This window comes from Passer montanus, unplaced genomic scaffold (assembly GCF_014805655.1).
Source record: "Passer montanus isolate IOZ18808 unplaced genomic scaffold, ASM1480565v1 scaffold40, whole genome shotgun sequence".
NCBI classification, from domain to species: domain Eukaryota; kingdom Metazoa; phylum Chordata; class Aves; order Passeriformes; family Passeridae; genus Passer; species Passer montanus.
The window spans coordinates 914,813-937,195 of record NW_024368819.1 but is presented as its reverse complement, the minus strand read 5'-3'; the positions used below and the strand labels follow the sequence as shown (position 1 = coordinate 937,195).

At 44.9% G+C, this 22,383-nt stretch overlaps 2 protein-coding genes across 8 annotated transcripts in view; both read right to left on the bottom strand.

Annotated features, from left to right (window-relative positions):
* Positions 1 to 2,026, bottom strand: part of LOC120506837 — a 30,463-nt gene extending 28,437 nt beyond the window's left edge. For 4 of the 5 annotated variants that reach the window (XM_039718866.1, XM_039718865.1, XM_039718863.1 and 1 more), the window contains exon 1: positions 1,904 to 2,026. The gene's annotated coding sequence lies outside the window, so the exon portion shown is untranslated. The remainder of the gene's footprint in view (positions 1 to 1,903) is intronic. The other variant, XM_039718867.1, reaches the window with a different exon arrangement.
* On the bottom strand, positions 465 to 17,014 carry B3GNT2 (UDP-GlcNAc:betaGal beta-1,3-N-acetylglucosaminyltransferase 2). 3 transcript variants are annotated; one of them, XM_039718868.1, is made up of 2 exons: positions 16,849 to 17,014; positions 465 to 2,887 (listed from the first exon to the last, which is right to left on the bottom strand). In XM_039718868.1, exon 2 carries the CDS (start codon positions 2,876 to 2,878, stop codon positions 1,685 to 1,687), a length of 1,194 nt encoding a protein of 397 aa, XP_039574802.1. In that variant the 5' UTR covers positions 2,879 to 2,887; positions 16,849 to 17,014; the 3' UTR covers positions 465 to 1,684. The 3 variants fall into 3 exon arrangements, with proteins under 3 accessions (XP_039574802.1, XP_039574803.1, XP_039574804.1); XM_039718869.1 differs by lacking the exon at positions 16,849 to 17,014 and adding an exon at positions 16,484 to 16,631; XM_039718870.1 differs by lacking the exon at positions 16,849 to 17,014 and adding an exon at positions 14,920 to 14,939.
* Positions 17,015 to 22,383: the final 5,369 nt, after the last annotated feature.

The window sequence follows — 22,383 nt, the reverse complement described above, 5'->3', positions numbered from 1 at the left end:
ATGCTGGGGTTAACATGATCATCTACAGATCAAAGAGGTGGAAGACCAGAACACCTCACCTCTCTCTGGCCAAATAAAGCACCCCATCTGTTCCAGGTAAATGAAGGAAAAAGAATGCAGGTGAAAAAGCAAAAAAGAGCTGCTGCTGCCAAGTTGTTTCAATCAAAAATTCAAGTGCCAGCCATTCAATCCACTCCTTGACTCCTTTCAATTGCACCAGCAATGGTATTGTACAGATAATTATTTCTGTACATACTGTTTGTCCTAAGGCACTTAATGTTGCCTTTGCTTTCACCAGAGTTGTCCATCTATTCCAGCATCTAATAAATACAGGTACAGCTGTGACATTTTCTTGATAGTCTGTTACACAAGCCTACAGAAATCTGTCAAATAAAACCTTTTGTTTCTGAACCTCTGAAATGTAGAGTGCAACTGCTCTACAAGTCAACATGAAGCACTACCAGAAATATTTAAATCACATTTTATTTTTCAAATTCAAAAATAACAATTAGCTTTATTTACCACGTTACACATCTCAGATTTAAAATATCATGCTCTATTTAAATATCCGAGTGACAACACTATACAAATAAAATGTTACACAAAATATATTTAAGAAAATGTTTTGGTCTTCAGTCTGAACAATAAATAGACAGGCACTTCTACATATACAAAGAAAGCAACCACTATTTAGAGTAATTCTTATAAGCAAGATGTGGAAATAGAGAAGGTCTGAGTTTCGAGGACACATGTAACTCTACATGAGGCTTCATGCAAACTTCCAAGTTTGGTTCAGAATTCGAAACTCTTGGGATGTGCACAATTCTGGATTCGCCGGCGCTTTCCAGCAGACCCAAAGCGTGCTCTCAAGAAGCAATGTGCAATTAAGTCATTTCCAGCAAATCAAGCTACCTGATCACATTTAGTGCCCAAACAGAAAACAAGGATTGACCAGAATAGCTTCCCACACAAATATCATGAGCAACAGGTCAGCTTCAGTATGTAAGCTTAGGGCTGCCCCTGCCTCACCTGCCCAGCCCCAAAAAAACCTCATCTTTTTCCTTACACACTGAGCTCTTAGGGGGCATTTCAAGCAGAATTATGCCTTTTTTTTTTTAAAAAAATACTTCATCTAGTAAAAGGGTAAATCCTTCAGACACATACATTTTGCACAAAGGACTGTAAGTGAAGGGAAAAAAATACTGTTCCAGGGTGCAAAAGAACTGAAAACTGTAAATAAAATTTTAAAAAACCGAAATTTAAAGTCTTGTAACTGTATCATACCTAGAAGTAAAACTATATTCCCCCAATTTGTGTATTTTCAATTTACAGTGGTTTCCACACACAAACACCACTCAAGGGAAAATTATTTTCCACCATCACAATTGATGCAAGATGCATTGTGGTAGGCAATCCCTGTTTCCAGTACAGCTAACCAGTCACTGACAGCTAGTTATAGCCTCAAAGTCTTTTAAAATTAAGACCAATATTGAAACAACAACCACCAGGACCACCAGTGGACAAGTCAGGACCGAGTCTTCAAGCCATCCCTTCAAACTTTAGTATTACTCTTGATTTCAGAAGTACAGGAAAAAGTTTACAGCAAAAATTCAACTATTAAACAGAGCTTCAGTGATCCAAACTTGCAAAGTATTTTAGACTTAAGACACTTATGCACATTACTTTAACAATTTAAATGTGGGTCTTGCAAGCGTGTCCAAATCTTAATCATTTCTTGAGGTTTTCTACTATGCACTAACATTAAGTTTGTGTAGGAACAGATGTTATTTCTGTATTTCTCTTCGATATCAAATGTTTTGAAACCTTTGTGTTTTTCCGGAGCAAGCCCAAGCTTCTGAAGGCACATTCCAGTATAAACATCATCAATAGGGTAGAGGAGTACCTGGTCAGATGCATTGTTCAGTCTTAGTGCCAGATCACCAGAGTACAGGAACCCACCGCCTCCTGCGTACGGGGGATACGAACCTTCATACACACTTTCTGGGATGTAGTACTTCAATTTTTTCTCTCTGTGAGGCCCAGCATCTTTGATCACATCACCTATAAATAAGTCTTTGGCTTTTTCCTTTGATAAGCTCTTCAAGTAATCCAGGATCTGATTGGTATTCACAAAAACATCATCATCACCCTTAAAAATAAACTGGACATTTGCGCAGCTACTGCTGACCCACTTCAGAAACAGCACCTCTTTCAGAGTCAGATTGAAGAAAGTGTCTCTGTAGTTCCAGAGGAGAATGTCTCGGTGGGTGTCACTCTCAAATTTAATCATGTGTGAAAGGTCAGGAAAATGATCCTCTGGTGGGGTCTGCCCAAGTAAGAAGACCCTTCTGACTATCACATCCCCTGATTCTATTTCCTTGCCCCAGGATTCCCTAATTGCTTGTCTTCTATCAAAATGGGGTATAAGTGACTTAATAGCCAGCAGCAGGAAAGGTTTCTGTTCACACTTGTTTGGCTGATCCATTAGCAATGTGTAATTTCTACACCTCAAATAGAGGAGGAAGTCCTTGAATCTGTCTGGCAAGTTTGCAAAGTCACTAACCTCTGAGTGCACCAAGGGGTCAGGGTCACAGGAACTGAGGGCACTCAGGTTAGAAACCAAGTTCTCTTCCACAGTCATATTGGAAAGCAAGGACAGAATAGGGTTGTACAGCAGCTCGAGCTTCTGTTGCTGTTTGTTCCAATAAGCTTTGTGAGGAGTGTATTTCCTCCAGAATTTGCTACGTGGTATAACAACACGGCCTTTTGCATTCTTGTCTTGGCTGCCGCTCTTGGAGACTTCCACAATCACATAAATAAAAATGTTTACCATCATCAGAATTCCCAGCAGCTTTAATCTTCTGCGTCCAACACTCATTTCTCATATCTAGAAATAAATTTTAAAAAAAGATTTTTAGCTTTCTTCACAGCAAATTCTTGATATCATTAAAAATGCAAACTACTTTCAAATGCAAGTTAGTAGCCCAAAAACCAAAGTTACCTACACCCCCAAAGAAGCAAAAGCTAATCTGTCTCTAACACACACACATATGGTTTGGGGTTTTATCACCAAGCTGGTACAAATGTGAAGTTTCCATCTGCAGCTTAGGAAAGTTACACAGCTTTTCATGGTGAGTCTAAATTAGCCAGCAGTTTCTGCTTCTCATTTAGATCCCCTTTAAACACTTGACTGTATAATAATTAGAATCTGAGCCCTCAGCTTGGCAAAGGCAGACTGAGAAACTTTTTTTTTCCTGCTAGTAAGGTGAGCTGAAGGGTATAGAATAAATTGCTATATGATAAGGTCAGTTATTTTTAAATTAGGTTTCAAGCTTTTATACTTGCACTCTCACACCTCCCAACTACGTAAGAGGCAGAGCCAAGTTTTAAAGCACACAATCAGTTTCTGACAATTTCACTTGGCTGTTCCTTGGAAGAAAGGCTAACAAAACTTGCCAGCTGCATTGCTGATATTCAGATAGAAGAGAACAAGAACTTGGAATTTTTTTCCCTTCCAACTGGAAAAAAAGGAATTCAAACAGTAAATGAAAGCAGAAGTGTAATTATTACTAGGAAGGAAAAGACCTGAAAAGAAATTTAAAAAGGAGAGGTCTCCCATATATGCAAGACTTGGAACAGTATCTGTACATCTTTGTCATACAAGAAGTTTCGTGATCCATCTTCAGTTTTTACTAGGGGAGAAAATTGATCAATTCCTCTTTCTTCAGAATGCAGGTACAAGGTATACAGTACAAGGAGCAACATGAAAACAGTGTGTTCCTCTAGAGCAGTGCTTACCAAACTAGCCCTGGGGTATATCAATGTACAAGCTCCACAAATAATTCAGAATTAATAAGAAGGTTACAAAGACTATGCTGAAGTCACATACAGAACTCACTGCCAAAGACATTTTCATGTGCCAGGAATATAAATGGTTATTGGAAGATCAGAAAAACTTAATGTAATAAAGAATTTGTACTGACTGTTGGAAGCCCAGCTGTGAGCACTGCCTCAGGTCCTGAGGTTACAGAACAGCAGCAGACAGGGAGGCAGACTGAGAAGTACACCTTGTACTTGCTGCTGTTTCCTTTTTTTCAGCCATCCCCAGACACCTGAGCTACACTGACCCTTGGTCTCTTATGGTTTCATCACTCTTACTTTGTTTTACTCCTCAACAAGTTAAACACTAAACTTCCAAAAATTTAGGAAGAAAGCAGAAACTAAATAATCATCAATCTTTTTTCTCTTTTGACCCATAACCATTATTAAATCCAAAAGGGGGGTGTGTGGGTGTTTTTCTGGAACTGAAATCCAAAGCCACCCCTAGAAAACACGGCCTCTCAGAAAAATGCCTGTGCTTCCTCAACTACCATCTGCATATGTATCTGTGTATAGGCTCAGGCCAGATCTACTTTATTTCATATTCTACTCTCAGTCAGCTATGAAGTTTATGTTCTAATTTTAAAGTAGTTTTCTTCTATGCCTCAAAGACAAAACCATGCTTGTGGTCAGTGCCATCATTTAAGATAAACAGCTGAACTGTTCAGAAAGCACTGGGTTTGGTCACATAGACTTCTAAGAAATTTTATCCTCCTCTTTCACTGCCACTAAAAACAGATAAATACTCTGGTTTTCTACTTTTATCTTTCACTAGACACAAAAATACTGAAGAAGGAGCAGTCCCCTGTTTTTTGCTGTTCCACAGAGCTCGGCATGAACATCAGGGCTTACCTGCCCTGTCCTCAACAGCACTTCCCACTAAGCAACAAATGAGGTGGTATCTGACCTATGATCCCGGGACCCCAGAGACAACAGGGTGACTGCTCCCTCCTAGGAACAGCCAACAAACACAGGATTGTCAAGAGCTCAATCAAAGCTTGACTTTTCAGGATATGCAGCACCACACAGCTGATTCGTCACAGCCCCCAGCTCACCAAGCTGAGAGTATTCAACACCTCTAAGGCATCTGGATACTTGACCTGAGACTCTTCTGACACAATGTGACACCATTTGCAAAGACTTTATTTCAAACACTTAAGAAAAATCCTTCAGCCCACTATGACTGCAATCCCCTGGAGCAAACGAGACAGAGATCGTGAGCAGAAAAATCCCTCTTTACTGTTGGACTTGGTAGAGCTTTTCAGCAGAAAAGGTACAAGTCTGGCGAGGTGACAGTGGTTCCATCTCACAAAGCACAGTAAATGGTATCACCACCACGAGCAAATACTCACAGCCCCTGTCCTGTGCCAGGCTGTGGATCCACAAGCAGCTGAACCAATCTAATCATCTGATCTAAAAGCCAAGGTAAAACACCCAATTTTCCCACCTCCTTGGAGTCTGACAGAAGCCATGGCCTTTCACTGTAAATATCTTTCTGAGGGCAGGAGTTAGGCTGTATTTTCTAAGTGGGCTGAGTACCACATCTACATTATCTGACTGCCAAACCCAAGCATTACAAGCCCATTTACTTACTGGGGCTGACAAAAGGTGATACCTGCAGGTATCACACCTACCACCCTAGTGGTCAGGACTAAACTATCAGAAATGTGGGCTGAGTACCACATCTACATTATCTGACTGCCAAACCCAAGCATTACAAGCCCATTTACTTACTGGGGCTGACAAAAGATCAGATAATCCCTATGACCTGCAGGTATCACACCTACCACCCTACTGGTCAGGACTAAACTATCAGACACCTGGCAAAGCCAAGCTGCAATCAGGTATCTAACAGACATCACCACCCTTCTGTCTTTGCAGAGACTGTAACTGGTGCTAGGGCAGGCTTGGATGTTCCCGTATAACTTCAGTTTAGGGCCTGATATCCCTTACAGCAGCTGTACATGCAGCACCACTTCTGACAGCGCCAGCAACAGCACGTGCAGTAGTGACACTGCTGCTTCTGAAATGAACTGGTTTAGCGACTTAACACATCACAAGCCATACAGAGTCCTTCCAAGCCCCTGTGAGATGAATCAGTTGTCTAATAGCTCAGCTCTGTTCAGTGACTCAAGAGATTTCTGGACTGAGCAACAGCAGTTTTGGAGCGAGATGATGTTGAGAGCCCCGGGCTGTTGTAACAACACCGCGCTATTTCCAGCTTTAAAGAACTTGAACGCTGTTTATTTTCTAACTGCACACCGTCAAATCTCTTTTCCCTCCTGAGAATTTTACACAAATCCCCTTTCATATGACAGTAATTAAGAAAACCTTAAGAACAGGAGAATATTGAACAGATATCCGTGTTGTCCTTCTGCAGAAGCCCGGCTCACACAGTGGTTACCACTGGAAACAGTCAAGGTTTTCTGTGCTCTCCAACCAAGACAGCCTGAAACAATGTTCCAGCTGCAGGAAAGTAACCACGACAGCAACACGCTGCTCAAAGCAGGAACAATTGCCCTGAAATTCAGAGCAACCGATGTTTGTTTTAACATTACTTTTAATTATTTGCATATACCTGCTTTGAGACATCTTTGAGCATATTATTTAGCTTTGGGAGAAATTCAAATCTTCCAGTATTTTAATACCAAAGGACACCAGTGAAACTCAGGCATGGAATTTCAAGATTCAAGTAAATATAGCAAGACTAGGGAACGATGTGCATATGTTTTCCTAAAACACAGCCCAAGGCACAAAGAACTAAAAAGAGTTTGAATAAAGGCCAAAGTAACTTCACGTTCTGTCTCCCACTAGTTATCTTCAGCATATTTTTGCTCAAAAACCCCTCAAAAGCAACACCAAAGAATCCAACAACCCCACCAAACCCCCCACACACATCCAAGAGAACCAATGGTAGCGAGGCATTTGTCATGTAATGCTCCTCTGGTTTTCCGTAATAAGGTTTTAGAGGACCAGACTTGCATTTGAGCAATGTTTACTTATGTAATTGAACCTAGTCTTACTTTGTCCAACCATTTTTTCAATCTCTCTATATTTTCAGCTTCTGTGAATTATCCTGGTTCCTCAATTTTTCCCCACACCAAGAACTTGTAATGACTCACTATTCTATTACCACACAAGAGGGGAACCCTCAGAAAACACTAATTATTAATTAAAAATATATGACATTATTTTCTCTATATACATTTGCCATACAAGCTACATGAAAGACTCTCATCAGTCAGCCTTCTATCTGATCATTTTTGATACAAAAGTAACAAGAACAAAAAGAAATAATTTAGTACTTTAATTCATTTTACAAAGTAAGGGAGATTCTCTCATCAGTCAGCCTTCTATCTGATCATTTTTGATACAAAAGTAACAAGAACAAAAGGAAATAATATAGTACTTTCATTCAGTATTTTAAAAATTAAGTGGAGATTTTTTTTGGAGTTATATACCAGTGGATTTTGGTATGAGGTGTAAGCCTCATACCAAAGCAGTGTGTTCTGCACAAAGACCATGAAGTCATCGTGCACCCCACACAAGGGATGGCTCTGGAGTGCAAGAGCAAAGCAAGACTCCACTTGCAGGCTCTCTGACCTCACCCAAGTCACAACCACAACCGAGCAGAGGAAACATGTTCCAGCAGGGCTCTTCTCCAGCACCAGCCGCAAGTGACCACATTCCTGCAGCGGGCCGAGCCGAGCCAGCCTTCATTAGGTGAGAGCATCATCCTAATGACAGTCCTGGCAGCAGATGCTCGCTGAAGCAGCTGCTGCAGGAGCAGCCAGACAGCCCCGGCAGCCATCTGTGGGATCTGGGAGCACTGCCTTTAAATCTCTCTGCCTGCTACCACCTGCGCGGCACGAGGGTTTTGTTGTCTGCAGTCTTGCTTCTCCAAGCAATCAGATAACTCACATTGCTCACAGCAGTCACATTCCGGTGAAACTCCAGAAGTTAACTTGTCAAAAGCTGCCACAAACCGGTGGGGAAATCCCTACTGCATTCAAGCTTGTGGAAGCTTCCTAAGAAGCCCAAACTCCCTCTCTCTAATACCTACTTGATTGTGCCTCAAACTACTGATGGCAGCTTTCAACTGTGCTATTAAAACACTAAACAGTTCTTTCATTTACTGCTGAATGCTAAGTTCTGAGGAGCAGAATTCCAGAATCTTCACAGTAATTTTACTATGTTTCCTGCCACCATCTGGTCTAATTTCAGGTCTTCCTCTACCTCTAGCTCCTTCAGCAGAAAAGAGAAGCTACCAGAACATTGCCTTTTAAGGTGTGCTATTTAAAATAACATCTATGAAGCAGAAGTTTTCTTGATTTTATATTGGTGCTTAGAAACAGTGCAGCAACACCCACAGAGCCTGCACCGAGTTATCTTTGCATCAAGTTATTCAACAGTAAAAACTTACTTTAAACTTCTTTAAAACCACCCTATGTGAAATTCCTGCTTGACAGAACGCTTAAGAGAAGGAAGAGATACCATCAGCTCACCACTGTCTCTAACTGAACACTTCCAACCCCAAACCAAACTGCTGAAATCCCCAAACCAGAGCAATCTATTTTTTCAGCCATTTTAAAATAAATCAGCTACCAGTAAATAATCAGATTATCCCAGCCCTGTCTGTATTTTAACTTATTTGCAGGTGTCTCTGACAAAAGCTCTGAGTTTGATTGAGAAAATGTTTAAATATGGTGCACCTACTGAATTCACTACAAGTTAGACCTAAATATTTTCCTTTAACCTGTTAAAATTAAATCCTTGGATTGGCTGAAAAAATGTTCAGTCGCATATTTGAATTCTTGTTTCTATAGAAGATCAAGGCATATGCAAGAAAAGGCCATTATGAAAAATAATGTAAACTCAATTACTCTGTAAACTCAATCCCGGGTTTAATGGATGTTCCAATTTTTCCACTGGGATAGACTACTTGAGTTTGGTCATGGTTTTCCACAGGCATGAACAAGCTGCAATGTACAGCACACCTCCATAAGTCAATTTAAACAATGGCAGTGTCTCGATAAATTAGTGCATCATGCAAACATTACCATTCTGCACTGGCGTGCCTGCAGCCACACTAGACACCTATGAAGGTGTTACTAACTGCTCATGAAAAAAAAAAACAAACAAACCCACACCAGCAAAAAACTTATGATGATAAAGGTTTGGTTTCTTTGTTTAACAGTAAAAATAGTTTGGGTTGTTGGTCTTGTTTGCTTTTTTTTTCCAGTAACTGAGATTTCACACTGACAACCAAGTGTAAGATCTCAACTCACTATAAAAATTAATATTAAAGTTTAATGTACCAGTAGTTGAGGGCCTGTGGTAGCAGATGTGACTGTTTTTCCCAATTCATTATTGGGAAAATATTGCAGAAAATTCCCATGTCATTCTAAGGTCAGTTCAAACTTCAGAATGATGACGTTGTAGATTTGTTAGGAATAACCTGGAGCTGCCAGCTTCTGATTTAAGAAAAATTTTAGTTTTCACTTGACAGGCATCAGCTTGAACGAACAGTAAATTACAAACACTCAAGAGAAGGGGTTTAACCAAGTGTCAGCAGAGAAATATTTCTTGGAACAAAATTAATTGTCATTCATCACATCAATTAGAAGTTGGGGAGCACAGTTCCATGGCAGTTTGAAACAGTTTCAGTCATAGCTGACTCATTCCTGTAATTTATTCCTTCCCCTGCATAAGCTGCACAGTCTCATCTACCTTTGCACTGATTTGATTGTGGTGAATCATTTCAGTTAGCTGGAGGACGACAAAGAGCCGACAACAAAGCAGCAATTAGCTTTCAGCCAGCCCCCATCACCCGGTGATGTGCTGCACAAACACCAGGAGTGGTGCAGGAGAAGAGGGAAGGCTCGCACAGCCCAGGCCACAGCAGAGCCCATCTGTCACCAGCCTCAGCTTTCCTGTAGCAGCCACTGCTGCTGCTGCTTGCCACCTTCATCCAGAGCTCCCTCGGGCAGGGCCAGGCACAACCAGCACTGCTCCACCAGAGGCACAAAGAGCCCGGGACACCTATTCCTCTACAAGGTACTCCCCGGGCCCGAATTTCTCTGGCACTTTCTGTACCCAGGTGAGGGGGCAGTGACGGGCCCAGCATGACCCACCATGTCTGCTGTTTGCTGTGGGGCTCCTTCCAGCTGCACTTATCTGCCCATAGTTACTAGAAAGCCAAGGAAATGTCAAGGAAGGACTTTCGTGCCAGACACCTCGTGCTTGGATCAATGCTAGTTCTGCTGAGAAAGAATGGGTATAACACACTGCAAATCTGACTGCTGCTTTCAGCGGGCATTTAAAGAGAGAAAATCTGCAGGACACTCTCTTCTTACTTTTGTGCTGTATTTGAAATACAACTCATGATTTAGAAAACCTACGCAAAATGCAGATAATCATAATTTCCACAAACAAAACAACTCATCTGCTCCTGATCTCTTCCAGTTTTATCTTAAAACCAGTAATTAATCCTGCCTTAACTATATTCCAACCACCTTTATGTCTTCACAGACAGCAATCATTATTTAGTCAACTAACAAAACCATCCTTCAAGCACCACGCCTCAGGCCCTCAAAATTCTACCTCTGCTTTGCCTTCTTGCCCACCTTAGACACAAAACACACTACTAAAAACCATGTTTCAAAAACAAGAACAGTGTAACTTAGAACACCTCAGGAAGTCAACACCTACCCTTGGTTACCACTGTTACCACTTTTGGGTTAAAAATAAACGCTGGTTTTCAATTTGACTTCCCCAAGCTGCTGCCTTTGTGTGATGGGATACACAACTGGGAGGGTAAAATTCCCAGCCATATTCCCTGCCAGTGCTACGTGTGGTTACTCAGAAGTCAATTCAAACCGAGAATATTCATGTCAGAATTCTGGGATCTGCCTCTGAACCTACAGTACTGAGCTAAACACACGTTGAAGAATGCAAAACCTACATTTTAAAATGCAAATACATGAAAAATACTTTTGCCTTCAAGTGGTTTTGGTTTCAGATGTAATTAACATTTACAGGAAAAGTTCTTCGTCTTTCTGAATAATTCATTTAAAGTTCAGAAAAATCAGTGGAGTTGTAAGCAGAGAAGTTCACTGTCCTCCTTCAAAGCTGTAAAACCTAAGATACAGATCTCGTTCCAGCCTACCAAGTTTATGGAAAAGGGAACAATTTCTCCAGCAGCTTTAGGCAGCTGAAGATGCATATAAGTATCAGGAGGATTTTGTAAAGGATCTTTAAGCCGGCTGGGCAACTAGCTCCCGGATTTGTTAACAGCAGATAAGCATCTAAACCCATTAGAAACTTCTAAATCCGAGTAGCACCTTCTGTACCGGTTACCTGCACACCAAAGTGAGCATCCACAAAGCTTCAGAGTGGTTTGAGTAATCAGCCGAAGGCTGATCTGCATGGGGTTTACTTGTTTTTATTCAAAAGCAGACCAACAATAAGTTTGCAACAACAATTTCAATCCCAAAGACAGCTTCCCATTAGCAGTTTCTAACTTGCAAATACCAGATTAAAAAATATAATTGCTCAAAATAAACCAGCACTACATTCAGGATACAGTCGGGCATTCAGCAGCAGCTCTCCTTAAACTCAGTTAAAAGAATTCCACCCTTTCCCAGGCCACGAATTCCCATATTTGCGCGTGTTACATTATGTATAACCCTGAAGACAAGCAAACAGAGAAGGTTATTTCTCAACTCGCTTAGTTCCTCAATTCAGTTCACGACCCAGCTGCACAAACAGCTACACCAGCACAAGGGGGGAGCACAGACACCGCTTCAGCCCCGGGATGGAGCAGGATGCTCCCGGCAGCAAACGCGGGCAGGAGCCTGCGCATCCCACAGCACGCACACCTCGGTGGGGCACACAAACCTTCAGCCACACCGTAAACTCTCCTGTAAATCCCATACCTATATGCCGGCTCATAAACCACTGAGCCTCGGGGAATTACCCTTTTATGGGCAAATTAGTCATTCTCAGCCACGAGTCAAGACTTCTTGCTCATTTGATCCAGATCTTGCTCATTTGATCGCTCTCAAGACTAACTCTTCTGAGCGTGCTTAAGATGAAGCAGCTGCTAAATTTCAGAAGTTATTTACAAAGACGAACAAAACTGTCTCCAAATTAAATGCTTTTCAATTGTTACTGTTGTATTTCTCCCAAACAACAAAGCTTTCTTAACCCACTGCTGATGGAAACTGTTCCATCAATTCTCCCATGAAAACCCTCAGCACCGCACCCGTCACACACAGGGATTCTTTTCCTTCCTTAAATGCTAATTGCCTCTCACGAGGCACCAATTCAATCATTCTTCTGCACAGTTCATCACAAGACAGTTTAATGATCCAGCCTTTTCACTGGGTTTTACACGATCTGGAAACTGGGGGAGGTTTATACTGAGGCACTTTTGAAATCCTAAAAGGCTCAAGGAAATCAGTGAGGAAGATACAGGCAAAGAGCAGGATCGAGTCCCAGGTACCTTTTACATAGGAAGCACCTGTCAGTGCTTCCTATGTAAAAGCAAAGTGTCACTGGACAGGTCTGACATTTATTCCACAACTTTTGGTCGGTGACATCTTCACTCTATGCTAAAATGACAGGAAGAGCCTGTAGCTCATTCTACCATCATCATCATCATCCTTTCTTTCTTTGTTGCTGTTTTTTAAGCACACGAAGGGTGCTTGCTTACATAAAGGGATACAACAGTGAACTGATAAAAACATCTAAATATATCTCTGTGGGGTCAGAACATGGCAGAACAGGGATAACACATTAGGAATTTTTGTGAACCCACACTCACAGGCACAAATTCTTCTCCACACCACATGAAACACTGTCTAATTTTTGTGAACCCACACTCACAGGCACAAATTCTTCTCCACACCACATGAAACGCTGTCCCGTGCAGGGCCAGGAGTTGGACTCCAATGATCCCTGTGGGGATCCCTGTTCCAACTATGATTCCATAATAAGCACTCACATGAACACAGCCCATGACACACCAGAAACATCAAACACTAACCCCATGACTGCACATGCACCCAACCACCCAACCTTCTTCCTAAATTAACTGTTAACATTCTGGTTAAAAGTGTATTAGGGACTAATATTGCATATATCTGAAAAAAAAAATTAAAGTTTGAATTTAAAAAGTAAATTCATGCCTATTTGCTTCAAAATCACTGCTGCATTTCTACTATAGAGTAATAGAAAATGTAATAAAGAGATGTATTAAGAAAAAAATCCCAAACCAACAACCTGTGAATGGGAGAAAGATGGTTTCAAGCTTTTGGAAGGCAATCAATCCTAATAGCCTTCAAGAAACATTAACACCAGAAGTTAAAATTCTCATTATTTTGATGAAATATGTGTTTTTCCTATATTCTGTCCTTTTTACTGAAAACTTCTTGCCATAATAAGTTCACTCTTGCCAATATGTTCCATCCACCCTCCCTTTGGCCTATTCTTGGCAAGTTGGAGAATTGCACACTTTAAGCTCTACCTACCAGAAACCTCCCCACCTCTACTATGCAGACTGCAAATTCTACAAAAAGAAGCCATTTACAGTTTTATTACTGCAGGAAATGTAACCAAATCCATAAGAGACAAAGATCTGGAATGTCAACCTGGTGCATTTCCCACAGGGCTGCTTTAGTCACTTGGCAGCACAAGGCACAAGTGTGACAGCACACAGGAAAAGTCCACCAAGGAACCAGCTCTGAGAAGTGTCGCAACCTGCTTGAAGTCAAGATTTTGCAAGATCATCTGACACGTCAGTCAAAAATTCAGTGATCTGTGGAGAAAGAACAAGTTACCAAAGAGCTTGGTTGAGGATTTGAATTGATACTGCTCAATCTTTTCCCTGTCCCCTGGTTAATTTGGAGCAATATGACCATACAGGTTTTGCTCAAGTGCACGGATCAGTGACAAGGCAGCCCTGCCTCGGGGCTGCTGTGATAGTGACAATATTGGCTGTGCTGGGAGACACGATCACATCCCATGTTTCAGACATGATCAGCACTGACACAGCCTTTTGGCACCACCATTTTTCCCTCCTTCAAGTGGATTTACACAGCCAACGGGAAAAATCAGAGCTGGATCCACTGTGAATGTAGCTGCACCAGGTGGCAGCAAAATGACAATTCCTCAGGGTCTCAGCACTCACAAGTCGCCATGGAGCAGCACTCCTCTGAAAGACTTGGTTCTCCAAGCAATCTTTGCCAGGGTAGGCAAGAAGTTGAAGACTCATATCCTCCTTTCCCTCCCGCCCTCTATATACTCTGTGACTTGTTCATACAGACAACTGCCCAGATTTGCCAGCACAGAATGACACCACTTTATCCACTCTCATTTCTCATCAAACACTGCTTTCTCTCTGAGCAAACACCACTGCTCCACTGATCTCCTCAGCAGCATCTTCATTACCCAGAAGTATTTAAAAAAAAATCAGTATCAGCTTCCAGGCAATAATAATAATTTTTTTTTTGACTACCAGTGACACTGTGTTCGTTAGGAACAATCTCTGGGGAGATTAGTGAGCATTACCTATTATGAAACGGGGCATCAGACAGCCAGCTAGCACTCCCAGCCATGACCTTCACAAACAAGTCCCTTCAGCAGTGCTACCTTGCTGCATTTTCCTCATCGCAGGGAAAATAAAGGAGCACAAACACAAGCAAAACCCCTATACAAGTAACAAGGTGACAGAATTACTTTAAATACATTCTATTTTTTTATGCTCTATCTGTAGGCTCCCTACAGCCATACAGCTCAGTACTGCACATCTCCTGTAGAAAGTCATACGTTCAAAGCAAGCAGCAAAACCAGGGTTTCTTTTAAGCCAAAATATTGTGACTCTATCTGACAATACTACATTTTTAAGTACAAGACAAAGATTCTGTATTTTAATCCATCTCCACGGCAGTATTGTTTTTTAAAGATATCTATCTTCTCAAGTTGTTTACAGCCCCAGGAAGAAGGGGGAAAAAAAAATAACCCAACTCAAACCATTACAAATTAAATCTGCCGAATGAGAAAAGCTGATTCTCCGTTTCGTTTCCTCCACGCATTTCGTAACAACTCAGCGCTCATTCAACTCCTCCGGTGGTTTATCAGGCATCACGGCCGGTTCCCCCCCAGGCAGCCTCTGCCAGCAGCCTGGGCTCTCCAGCCGAGCCGAGCCGAGCCGAGCCGAGCCGAGCCCCGAGCGTGCCACCCAGCCCAGTGTCACCTGCCGCCCCCGCCCCACCGCCCGCGGTGACAGCAGCCGAGCCTGCCGCCAAAGCGGAACTGCAAGAAGAACACGAAAGGGCTCTGAGCAGCTTGGGAAGAGAGCTGGATGCCGGGCTGTCTCTCTCTTTGAGACGGTGAGCAATAATTTACCAGAAATTTCCTCAAAGGACAACGCTATAATCATGTTTCCTCAGTAACTCGCAGATGACATGTCCAGCATGTAATTTTGTGCACGCATCTTTCCACGGCCAGACTAAACTTCTTCTGTGCCCAAACCGAATCTTTCTGTCCAAAATATATTAAAATAAAAAAAAAAAAAAAAGGAGGCGGGAGGGAAGGAGAAAACACCACAAGGAAAAAAAAAACCCAACAACCAAACCACGTAAGCTCTTATTTTACATAGTTAAAACTAACCATGAGTATTTAATAATCAACCCCAATAGCACTGAGCATTTTGGGAAGTCGGATTAAAGGGTTACTCAAGTAACTTTCAGCACAAATTTTTGCAGGATGACTAATGAGTCGCGAGCTGCAGTTTAGCCACAATCCCCGCGAGTAACCTGAAGTCCCCTCCTGACGGGGCCCAAACCGAATTTTTGTGTCCAAAAAATATTAAAAATAAAAAAAAAAAAAAAGGAGGCGGGAGGGAAGGAGAAAACACCACAAGGAAAAAAAAAACCCAACAACCAAACCACGTAAGCTCTTATTTTACATAGTTAAAACTAACCATGAGTATTTAATAATCAACCCCAATAGCACTGAGCATTTTGGGAAGTCGGATTAAAGGGTTACTCAAGTAACTTTCAGCACAAATTTTTGCAGGATGACTAATGAGTCGCGAGCTGCAGTTTAGCCACAATCCCCGCGAGTAACCTGAAGTCCCCTCCTGACGGGGGACAGGATGTGTCAGGAACTTTGACGGAAAAAGCATCACCTCATGAAGGAGCACACGTATTCAGGCGAACTCCAGCAAAAATACCACTTTCTCCCCTTTCAGAGCCACCAAAGCCCATACTTCAGCGCCACTGCCTCAGCACTGCACTGTCTAGAATCCCGACGCGGATGTTAATAATTAACCTGGTGGCTCGCAGCGGGCTAATGAGGTGAGCCCAGGAGCGCTGCGAGTGTCCCCGCTCCGCCACCGCCGCCCCGCGTCCCTGCCCTCCAGCCAAGGAGCGGGCTGCAGCGGCTCCCGGCACTGCCGCAGCCCCACGGCCCGGGCTTTCTCCGCAAAAACCCCGCGGCTCCGGCAGCACCAACGCCGCCTCCCCACGGTCAAACGAACAAACTAAAATAAAATCTAAAAAGAAAAGGAAAAAAAATTTAAAAGCGAGGACAAACATACGGTGGGCTGAGCTGGCCTGACTTTCATCCCTGCCCAGCAGACTGCGCCTCTCTCCCGCCGCTCTGGCCGCAACATGTGCCGGCTGCCCGCGCTGCCGGCACTCCGCGCCCGCGCGCTGGACCGCACCCTGCCGCGCCCGCCACCTCCCGGCCGGGGCAAGGGAAGCCCAGCCCCAATACACCCCCGGCTTTACGCCTCCGGCCGCTCGCCCCCCGCGCCGCCAGCTCACAGCGGTCACCGCGCAAACAAGCCAGAGGCGACGGGGAAGGAAAACCTCAAGCGGGGCTTTTCCACCCGCCGTCCCTCCTCAGCCGCTCCGCGCAGGCAGCGCTGGCGGGGGCGGCACCGAGCCCCCGCGCCCGTACCTTGCCGGGCAGCCGCGGGGCTCCGCCGGGGTTCTCGCTGCCGCCGCCTCCGCATCCACCATGCTGCGTCCGGCCGCGGGCTGCCCTCGCCGCGGGCTCCCGGCCCCGGCCTGCCGCCCCACCGCGGCCCTCGGAGCCGCGCCCCTGAGGAGACCGCGCGGGCGGGCGGGCGGCCTGGCGCGGTCCGGCCCCGGCAGGACGCGGTGCTCTCCCGCCGGCCCCGGCACCGCCTCCGTGCCCCGGCTGCAGAACTGGGAGGTATTTACCACAGAAAAGGTGTTCGTGCTGTCGGAGGAGCGAGGGGAAGGGGGCAGACAGCGCCGCGTTGCCGCTGTCCGCCTTCCAGCCCGGCCAGCTGCTGCTCCCTCCCTGTGGGCACGGCCCCACACCGGGCACCCTCCTCATGGCCGTGGCCCCGGTGGCAGCTGGCTCCTGAGGGCTGTTGACACCTGGCTCCTGAGCCTCGGTGACACTTGACCCCTGAGCCAGCCCTGGTGTCCCTCTGTGGGCGCTGCGGGTCGCCGGCCATTCCCCTAGGACAGTTTTCCCTCGTGTTTTTTTTCCTCAAGCAAAAGGGGAAAACCGCCCAGCCGTGCCACGTCACTTTTCACTGTTTCTTCTTTGAAAGAAACGTTGTTCCTTGCACCCGGCTCGGCTTTTTTGGTAGTCTCCAAACTTTTGTTAACGAGTCCAGGAGGGAGAAGCAAAGGGTTCTTTTAGGTTGTCAAGGCTTCCCTCAGTAAAGAAGTTCGTGAGAATTTCACATTTTGGAAATTCGCCTCCCAGTGATACTAAATCGTGCATGACTCATTTCATTAGTAACCTCTTTTCTTGTTGTTGTTTGCTTACTTGCTAGGTTGATGAGCCTACCAGTGCTAGCCAGACATCCCTGTGGAAACAAACCGAAGGAAACTCTCAGGAACCCAGGATGGTACTGGAATAAAACACAGAAATGTGTGCTGCTGCAGCAAAGAGGGCACATCTTGTCGTGGACAGATCAATAGCACCCAGCAGACAGATTTACAGCTCCCATGGACTGTGAACCTCTCAGTTTTTCGTCCTACACTGGGTGAAAGTGAGCACATGCCATTTGTTCCTATTTTTAGCACCTGCATTCTCAATCCAGTATAAGGAGAGGCCCGACCAAAGGAATTGTCTCAATGTCACCTGGCAGAAACACTTAAAAATTGTTTTCATTGCAAAGGGAGGGGTAAGTATGTCCCTGTGATCCATGAAAACACAGGTTATTCACTTCCATTGTACAGCCCTCATTTTCACCAGAATTCAGCAGCTGGTGTGCACAGCCCTAAACACAACCAGTTTGGGAAACAGCATCAGTACCCCCTGCAGATCCCCAGCTCCCCATACTCTGTGTGTTAAATATGGCAAGCCAATAGGAAACCTGCTGCAAGTCTCTTGGAGCTGCTCTAAAATCTTCACTCGGGAGTCTGGAAGAAACATCCCCATTCACAGTGCATTGGTAGAGACGTTGCACATTTCATCCCTCTTCAAATATTTATATATGTACTTCACGTTCGAGTAAAGCTGTCCTTTTCATCAGAGCAGGAAGATTACAGCAAGGGGAGGAATTACCCTAAATTGGCAAACATCATTGTCTATTAAGTAACACAAGGCTTTGAAAGGAGAATTGAGTGTCTGGCAGCCAGGAGCTTGGCTCCACTGCACAGGAGATTTCATAATGATATGTTTTGAGATCAACTGTAAAAAAAAAATGAAAACAAAATCACCTACAGCAGTGTATCCCATGACACTGGGTGCTAAGGAGCCTGGAAAAAACACGTTGAAGCTAAAATTCAATGCTGAAATGGTCTGCTGCCTTTGGGGGAAAGACATTTCCCTCCTCCCAGTCCCACACCCAGGCCCTGCCTGCTCCTCTGTAATCAGAGCTGGCCTTTGGAGACCTTCACAGGGGGAGGTGTTTTAATCCAAATATGTTCCTTGATCCACTCAGCAGCCAGGCCTCAACAGTTGTCCAAAAGGAGGAGAATACTGAGAACCAGCACTGGCATTGCCCACAGCAATGCCTGACTGGGATGCCCCTGCTGTGCTCAGAGCAGCTGTGCCCTAAAATCCCCAGGGGAGCTGAGGTGGGGGCTCATTTTGCAGCCCTGCTCTCCCAAGGAGGCCACTCAACCTTCCCTGGATCCAAATCCATGCATCACACAGGCAAAGTCCTAACCCCGGGATGTTTCTTACCTGGTGCTGCCAATTCGCAGGTCCTGGCTGGGGCAGGACAGCAGGGACCACATCTCAGCACAGATGTGCAACCTCTCCTGCATGGCTGCTTGTGCTGGGGTGAAAGCAAGGGAGGCCTGGAAGATGTGTGGTTAAAGTTGTTGTGCAGTTTGCTTCCATGGAAAAAGAAGGAGGGTTTTCATGTTTCAGGTCTGTAAAGCCAAGTTTTGTGATAGACACAGCAGTAAATCATTGCACCTTTTGTTTTTTTGGTGTGGGTTTGGTTTGTTTTTTTTTGTGGGTTTTTTGTTTTTGTTTTTTTTTTTTTTTTCCCTCCTGAGAAAGAGAGCAACTTGGTGTTTTTGTTTGTTTGTTTGTTTGTTTTTTGTTTTGTTTTGTTTTTTTCCCCTCCTGAGAAAGAGAGCAAATCCTTTTGACTGCAGCAGCTTTAGTTTGGTCTGAATCTGGAACAACATTTTTGCCTGCGTGTTCAAAAGCACCACCTTCACTCAGCATCATGATGCAAGTGATGAGATGCAGTGTACAGCCCTTGTCAGAGAGCTGCAGAGCACCAAACACTTCCCAGGAGCTGAAAACTGGGAAGTTTCAGGGCATGAGTGTCACATCACTTGGTGACACAAATTCTTGTTGCCCGAGTTTTTCCACAGGTAGCATGGCATGCTCCAGACAGCCAGAAAGATAAAAAGATTCAACTCTTATTTTTTGTCAAGTTCAAAATAGTTTCTGAGGGTTTGGGGTTTTTTGTTTTGGTTTTTTTTTTTTTTTTTTGGGGGGGTGTTGTGGGTTTTGGTTTTTTTTCTCCCCCAGGCTAGTTATTCACAGTATTTGGGTTCACTGTAATTTTTTTTTTTTTTTTTTGGGGGGGGGGGGTGTTGTGGGTTTTGATTTTTTTTCTCCCCCAGGCTACTTATTCACAGTATTTGGGTTCACTGTAATAAAAGCTGACCTGGGGACTGCTGCTTTTACATCAATGGAAACGGGTTATGTACATTGGCCTTTTCTCTAGCATTTGCCTGTTAATTAATAATTGGTACATTGCCAGGAGCAAAGGAGAAGTAGGAATGGGATTCAGGTTATAAAATCTTCAAGGTTATCTCGCTGTCCCTGCAGCAAAGCGAGAGCCAGAGGGGCGGGACAGAGCCAGGGTGCTGAGAGAAGGGGACGGGCTGTGGGCCACTCGCCCCAGGGGCCATGTGCTGCATTCCCGGGGAGCCACATCCCAGCGCTCCCAGAGCTGCAGGCACGTCCTCCACAGCGACGGGAGAGCAGCAGCCCCGGGAATTTCCCTGTCTGCTGCGGGATTCCCGGGAACCTGCCTGCAGCCACCCTTGGGAACGCGGCTGGCCGCCCCCCACTGCAGCGCCCAGCTGGGCAGAAACACGGAGCAGCTGCTTTCCCTGAGTCTGGCACGGCTGGCAGCCGCTGGCATTATGGAAGTGCTTCCCAGAGCCCTCACACTGTCCAGAACGTGCACCCACATCTCTCAGCTCCAAAATGTGCTCCCACCCCCCCACCACGTGCTGAAAACGCTGCAGGCACACAGGTACTGAAACACCTCCTGTGAACACTCTTGGCTCTCCTGAGTCAAAACCCTTCCATAAGGCCAGGACAGCTGGAATTATCTCCTGAGCTGGACCAGAGCTTATCCAGGATACCGATCTGCCTGATATTTGTGGACAGATTGGTGAGGCTAGAGGACACTTGGAGAGCACAGGACAAACTCAAGCATGCTCCTGTGACCAAAGAGAACAAGAACAGGAGATAAGAGGCTAAAACTTAAATAATGACTAAAGACTAAGGATTTCTCCTGTGGCATGCAAGCACTTCAGCAGCAGTAAGAAAAAAAATTAAAAAGCAAAGGTGACATGCAATTCGAGCTGGAGCATCTCAGTTCCTCCAGGAATTAACCTGTTTTTTCCCACCCAAATGTTTGAGCCTGGAATTCACACAATGAAAGAGCCTTTCCCAGCTGGGCAGGGTCTGTCAGCAAGGCTTGCCAGCAACACGAGCCCAGCATTTCAGTGGTCTCCTCACACAGTCATCTCCTCACCTCCTGCCCCTGCACACGCAGGCCAGCCAGCACAGCAAGTGCTGCTCTGCTCCACTTCCCTTGGCGTTTGTACCTTGCTGAGACACTCACACAGTCATCTCCTCACCTCCTGCCCCTGCCACACGCAGGCCAGCCAGCTCAGCAAGTGCTGCAGAGCTCTGCTCCACTTCCCTTGGATTTTGTACCTTGCTGAGATGGGGGAGCTGTGGCTGGCAGGTTCAGCTTTGGCAAAACCACTCAAGTCGAAGAGATTGGCACATGTGCTTCAGAACACCACTTTTTTTTCCTCTGGAGCATTGCAGCTTTGCTCTTGCAGGCACAGCAGGACAGGACAGAGACTGTGGAAAGGAAGTTATGCTGTGTGCTGCCATTTGCAAGCTGTGGGCAGAGCTGCACTGTGCTGGTGTTGATTTGTGTTTGCCAAGAATAATTACTCCTGAGCTGCTTGGATTCAGATCAGTTTCCCTGCTCTGGAAGGACGTACCTGCCTTTTTCAGACACAGGCTGCAGTAACTAACACTCTCTGCCTCCATGTGGGGCTCCTTTTCCTTGCAGACACAAGGCAGGCACAACAGTGCAGAGTGCAGGATGCAGAGTGCAGAGAGGATGGAGAAGAATCCACTTGAAATTCAATTTCTGTAGTAGCAGAAACTGGTCAATAATTATTTTGCAAAAAAACAAAAAGGGACCTGCTCTATAGAAACCATCTTTTTTTGTGTCCTGGAAACATGAGCTCCTTGCACCTCTCCTTACCTCTGTTCAGGGGCATCCCACTGCATTTTGCAGCAGGACCTGAAGAGCTGCAGAACTGAAGAAGCTCCGGGTGAAGAGCCAAAATCACTTTTCTCCTTTGTTTACACCTAGGAAAAAGTGTACTGGACCCACTTCAGCTAAACCCCTTCTGCTTGGCTTTTACTTTTTAGCAGATGCAGTTTTAAGCACCAGCAAAATCCCAGATAAGGGAAAACTGCCAATCCTCACATGTCACTTAGATTTTTCCAAGCCATCTTGATTTCAGGCACCTCCTGGATGAGGCTCCCTTGGACTGTCACAGTGCCAGCTTGGGTAACTCCAGTTAAAATCAGTCCTGGGAGGGTGCTGGCTTCCAGGCTGGCTGATTCTGGGTGGCAAAGGAAGCTGTGCCAACACCACTGGGAGGTTTTCCAAGACACTCCCAACCCTGGGCAAAGCTCTCAGCTTTGGGCACAGCTGCTGCCACAGTGAAATCCTGCTCAGCCCACGGGAGCTGCACACCAGTGGCAGAGGCA